General features: G+C 35.3%; 1 protein-coding gene across 2 annotated transcripts in view; it reads left to right on the top strand.

Moving 5' to 3' along the window:
* The window catches only part of LOC107712222 (glutamate receptor ionotropic, NMDA 2B-like), a 102,604-nt gene that overhangs the window by 89,500 nt on the left and 6,951 nt on the right, over positions 1-6,153 (top strand). For both annotated transcript variants that reach the window (XM_016517389.1, XM_016517388.1), the window contains exons 14-15: positions 1,422-1,609; positions 4,140-4,378. In XM_016517389.1, the coding sequence (XP_016372875.1) occupies positions 1,422-1,609; positions 4,140-4,378 (427 nt within the window). The remainder of the gene's footprint in view (positions 1-1,421; positions 1,610-4,139; positions 4,379-6,153) is intronic.

The following is a 6,153-nucleotide window of genomic DNA, read 5'->3' as shown; positions in this document are numbered from 1 at the left end:
TTTTGAACCGTTGGTTTTGTTTCCAAAGCTTCAGTACTTAACGGCACTTACGTCTGCCTTACTGCAAATGCCCTAGAGAACTCTGAAGGCGAATAGAAATGAGATATACAACTCTCTGCTTGCAGCGTGTCAGTCACGCTTGACAGGAAAGTGAGTGAAACACACACAAACACACATTTTTATCAAATAATACGTCATTAATAGCGGTTCACTTCCGTGATTTGGTACGATTGCGTTCACATCAGCAGCGAACCGTACCGGAGTTCACTTGAACCGTACCCCAGACCACCCTTTTTAAGCGGACTCGGGTACGGTTCGCGGGTGCGCACCCGAGTTCGGAAGACAGCGTTCCGTTCACATCATCCAAACGTACCGAACTCTGACGTCAATCGAACCCGGGTGCGCACCAAAGTGCTAGTGTGAAAGCACCCTTACTACAAGTTTATTGGTAAGACTACAATAAGGTTCCATTTGTTTACATTAGTTAACATGAACAATGAAAAATAATTCTGAAGCATCTTAGTTTACTCAACATCAACATTTACTAATACATTATCAAAAACAAAAGTTGTATCTGTTTATATTATTTAATGAATCTAAGCTAACATGAACAGACAATGAACAGTTGTATTTTTATAACATTAACAAAGATTAATACTGTAACAAATGTATTTCTTATGTAATGCTTATATAATGATTTTTATATAATAATTATATTTAAAATATATAATATTTATAATTTTTAATAACATTAACTAATGAGACCTTATTGTATAGGGTTATGTTTTTTTTTTAACTACAGGCATATCTTGCAGTAAGTCACCTTAGTTTTCATTTACATTTTTAAATACCTTTTGGCTTGTCATGTTGGTTTTTAATGGTCTATTACAAATTCCATGTACTCTCTCACTCAAGATGAGCTCATAAAAGATGTAAAATAATTAAATACAAGAAATAGCAAAATGCTATTTAAGTTAGCATTACACACTATATCAGTGACCTGAAGTTACATCTCATATCCAACACACAGTTCCCAGGAAATCTGTTTTTTTTTTTAATCATAAGAAATGTCATTATTTGAAATAAAATAAACATTAAGTAAAATAAATTAAATAAATTATTAAATAACTCATTTTCATTTAAAGTTGAAAGACTAAAATAACTAAAACTAAAACTTAATAAAAACTACATAGACAAAAAAAAACACAAAAACGAATATAGTGACAAAAACTAAATTACTAAAACTTTAACATTTAAATGAAACAGTAAATATAAAAATAAAACAATAAAAATTCTGAATATTAACAAAAACTATATTTGTATGTCAATGATACTAAAATAACACTGATTTGCCAAAGTTTAATGTTTGACAAGGCCTTACCAACATTCTAACATATTACTCCTCTCCCTGCCCGGTGTAGTAAATTGGATGCATTCATCTACGATGCAGCGGTCTTGAACTACATGGCTGGACGTGATGAGGGCTGTAAACTGGTGACCATCGGCAGTGGTTATATCTTTGCTACTACAGGGTATGGCATTGCCATTCAGAAAGACTCAGGCTGGAAGAGAGCAGTGGATCTCGCCATTCTGCAGCTCTTTGGAGATGGTAAAGACATTTTATTTTTTTTTTATTGTTTTTTTATTGGATGATTGTGATGAATTAGCCACTAGCCTTAATCTGCACAAATTAGTTCAAGATTAAAGATATTTAGGGGACATTCACTAAGAATGAATCTGCATTGTCTGCATTCTTTTAGCATCTGGTTCACTGAAAAAAATTCAGCGAGTCTGGTCACCACAGATGAGCGGATTGCACGATAGCAGACGGTGCCTGATTAAAATGGTTTGTGGGTGGTTAGTGAATAAGGCAGGTTTTTGCGATGAAAAGCTGTTCACAAAAGTGGCGCGAATGTGTAGAGGATTCACAGCTTGAGATGTTTACTTCATTCACTTCTTCTTAAAATTATTCTCAATGTGCCCTCAAGGCAAACAGTTTTGAACAATACCTGGCAAGAGATGACAAGTGCCTACACTGTCTGTTAGAATGCCAACAAACACAAAATGGTATTAGATGTGTGAAAATATGGCATCCTGTTTTTCAAAGCTTCCTTTGTGTGAAATTCACATTCTGTTAAAGCATAATAAAGCTAATATCGAATTAATGTACTCATCAAATCAAGGATTCATCTCATAATGTGCTCTGTAATAATATAAATTACTATAGTTTACACAGGTGATGCAAAGCTAAAGCTAAAGTTGTTTTAGGTTTTCTTTCATATTAGTCTGTTTGCACAAAGGATATAACTTTGTGTTTATGATTATTATATAAAATACAGCAATATATTTGCATTAAATATGGAGGGGAAAATGTGGAAATTTGCAATGTACAAATGAAAGTTGTTGATGGTAATGTTAGATTTGCCAATATTAAGCAAATTTACTGTACCAATTATATATATATATATATATTTATTCAGCAAGGATGCATTAAATTGATCAGACCTCACAGTAAAGATGTATAATGTTACAAAAGATTTCTATTTCAAATAAATGCTTTTCTTTTAAACTTTCTATTCATCAAAGAGTCCTGCAAAAAATTAACACTTTCCACAAATATATTAAGCAACTTTGTTCAACATTGATTATAACAAGAAATGTTTCTTGAGCAGCAAATCTGCATTTTATATTCTGAAGGATCATGTGACACTGAAGACTGGAGTAATGATGCTGAAAATTCAGTTTTACCTTCACAGGAATCTATTACATTTTAAAATTTGTATTAGTAAATTTGTATTTGTAATTAGTATATAGTATACTAATTTAGTGTACTAAGTAACTATACTAGTTGTACTGTACCAGCAATAGATGTACAGCATTGAAAAGTGTTTATATCCACATCTCTAATTCAGTTTGATTCGAGCGCTTTCCTAGTGATTCAGATCCAGGGGCCATTTCTAGAAATCATCATCTCTTCCCCAAACAGCATCTGAGATGACAAGCTGTTTGGAACACATCCAAAGACACATGCAGAACATGCCCTATGCACCCCACACACGCATAAACAGTGTTAACAATTTTAGACACTTAGGATGACATTTTGTAAAGAGATCTTATAGATACTGTATACGGGCAGTCATAGAAAATTCTATCGGATACATTTATATAATATATATACTCTACTTAATGATTCCTCATGCATGCATGGTTATGTCAAGCAAGCGGGACGCATTAGATTAGATTAGTGGCAAAGTGAGTGTTCATATGCATATTGACAAGCAGGCAGTGCACACTGACAGCAGTATGGAATCGGAAAGGTATAGGTGTATCACATGTTATTATATAAGCCAGCATATGATCCAGGAGCAGGAATAGAGTCCTATTTGCAAGTGTCAAGGTGGCACTTGTGTTATCTCAAAAGTACATTGGGAAGGCATCAACTGTGTGACATATACATGTAGGTACACATGAATGCACCGGCACAGCATGTGAACACCCGCGCACACATTCACCCTCACATAGGTGTCGTGTTTTTGACGGATTTGAAGCCTGAAGTCCCCGACTACAGTTCCCAGTGTGGCATAGAACTGCGACACTGAATGGATGGATCCTTTTGCATGTGTGTTTTTTTTAGTGTGCGAAAAAGTATATTTGTGTGTATCTGCATTTGTCCCTAAAGACAGACCTGCAGAACACCGAATGGCGTTTTGGAGTTTGATCCTGTCCCTCCTATGCGGGCTGTCAGGCCCCTCAGGGCCCTTATTAGAGCTGGGAACCAAATCTCAAGTGACTCCCATAAGCAATCATTAATGTGAAGAGAGCTCAGTGTGTGTGTGTGTGAGTTGGATTAATCCGTTACGACAAATGTTACACTTCACAGGGGCCGTAATTTGTTTACGGTGCAGAGTTTTGTGGAGGCTCTAAATAAATACAGTGCTGAAACGCATTGAAATCGTCACAGATAGACAAACGTGAACAGACACGTCTGCTAACAGTAAAGCTTGAGAGCATTCGAAGCTCACAGACACACAAAACACACAGCTGGAGAGGCAGAAAGAAAAAGATGCACAAACAATCACTCTCTTTCTAACCCACATTCAAATGATAGAAAGTGCGATCTTTTTTCTCCTTCTTTGTAGGTGAGATGGAGGAATTTGAGGCCCTGTGGCTGACTGGCATCTGCCACAATGAGAAAAATGAGGTGATGAGCAGTCAGCTGGATGTAGACAACATGGCAGGTGTGTTCTACATGCTGGGAGCTGCAATGGCCCTGTCCCTTATCACATTCATCGCAGAGCACCTCTTCTACTGGCAACTGCGATTCTGCTTCATGGGTGTGTGCTCGGGCAAGCCTGGCATGACCTTCTCCATTAGCAGGGTGAGTGGCAGATTCACTTTTGATCCAAAGGCAAACAACCACCAAGACTGACTTCAGGAGCCAGCAGCCTATTGAGTTTGTGAAGGTTTGGAGATTAGGAGTACTGTTAAGAGAGATTAATAATAATTTTCTGCATTGGCATCTCTGTCTTATTGTCCAGTCAAAATGTATTTCCTATCCTAGGTAGTGACAGGTTTGTTGTCTAATTTGTGACACATCAAAGTGTAACAGATTATCAAAAATAACAAAACAACAACAAAAAAAAAAACAACGTAGGTGGGGTTTTTGTTCTATGAATCGTTATTTAATTGGATTTCGAGATGAGCCGTTCCACACAAAAGTAGCAGCAGTTGAACTTGAACTTAAAGGGAGTGGGGATTAAGTGGTCTAAATGATTGGAGAAGTCCTACATATTACATTTTCAATAAAAATTACAAAGTCAAAAGTAAAAAAAAAAAAAATCATACACAAGCAAGTATTATGGAAGCCTGTTTCTGCCACTGAATACATTTTTTTTTTAAAGTAACTGCGACATTTTATCTCACAATTCTTTTTTTCTCAGAATTTGCGTGATACAAATTCACAATTCTGAAATTTTTATCTCAGAACTGTGATGGAAACTCGCAATTACGAGAAAAAAATAGTTATTCTGACTTTCTCACAATTCTGACTTTTTTTCTCACAATTCCGATTTTATATCTCACAATTCGGAGAAAACAGTCAGAATTGCGAATCTGTATTACGCAGTTCTGAGAAAAACAGTGAGAATTGTGAGATAAAAACAGTTACCTTTTTTTATTTTTTATTCAGTGGCGGAAACGGACTTCCATAAAGTATGAATTGTTCACAATAAGATCTGTTAACATGCATTTAGAAAATATTTCACTTTATGGCAAATTTATGTATCTAAAAAATGTCAAAAAAATTTATCTTGAATGTGTATATTCTCAGCCCATCTGAAAATTACTTTTTTAAAATAGTTTTAAGCATAAACAGTCACTTTTGTTTGAATTTACTGTTTTAAGGATGCTTAAGTATTTTTACCTAAGCATGTTATTTAAAAAAAACAAAACACACAAAACAAAGATAATGATTAAGAAATTGATTTTGCAGAGTAAAAACAATTTTCTATCATCAGCAGATAACTAAAATAACTTTTTTAAATAAAATGTGCAAAGTGTATAAACATTTCCTTCACATTAGAATTGTCAACACTGATTTTTATGCTGAAAAAGCCAGAAACGTCTGGATGATAATTACATTTGATTTGAGGGCTTAACTACATTTTTTAGTGGTATGGTACATATTTATTTTTGTACATTTAAATCATTCTTTTTCTTTTGTTCTGATGTATGTGGGGGAAAGGGTGAACATACTTTTCAATGCCCATTTTGCACATAATGCAACATTATAAATCAGGCCCCTGATCTTGAGCTAACCGGGCAAAGCAACAGTCTCTCATTCCAGACATTCGGACATCAAATCATGCCTCAAGCGATTTGGAATGGTGCCATGAACCACATAATGGCGGGGATGAACACAGAGAGAGTAAATATCAGTTTATGTGACCAAACTGGCAAGTGACTCAAACATAAACCTGGGTTTACCTGAGTTCACAAATGATCGAAGCTAAAAGGATAAAAGATTGCTATATTAGTCTGTTAGCCACAAGGGCAATTTGTATGACCAGTTTCCTCGGCTACAAGTACAGACATAGGAAACCGATTTTCTTACTAGATATATTTCCCCTTTGAGATGCAGATGTGTGTTTGAAC

Source organism: Sinocyclocheilus rhinocerous, unplaced genomic scaffold, assembly GCF_001515625.1.
Source record: "Sinocyclocheilus rhinocerous isolate Xijiao unplaced genomic scaffold, SAMN03320098_v1.1 scaffold508, whole genome shotgun sequence".
Lineage (NCBI taxonomy): Eukaryota > Metazoa > Chordata > Actinopteri > Cypriniformes > Cyprinidae > Sinocyclocheilus > Sinocyclocheilus rhinocerous.
This window is presented reverse-complemented; position numbering and strand designations above follow the sequence as displayed.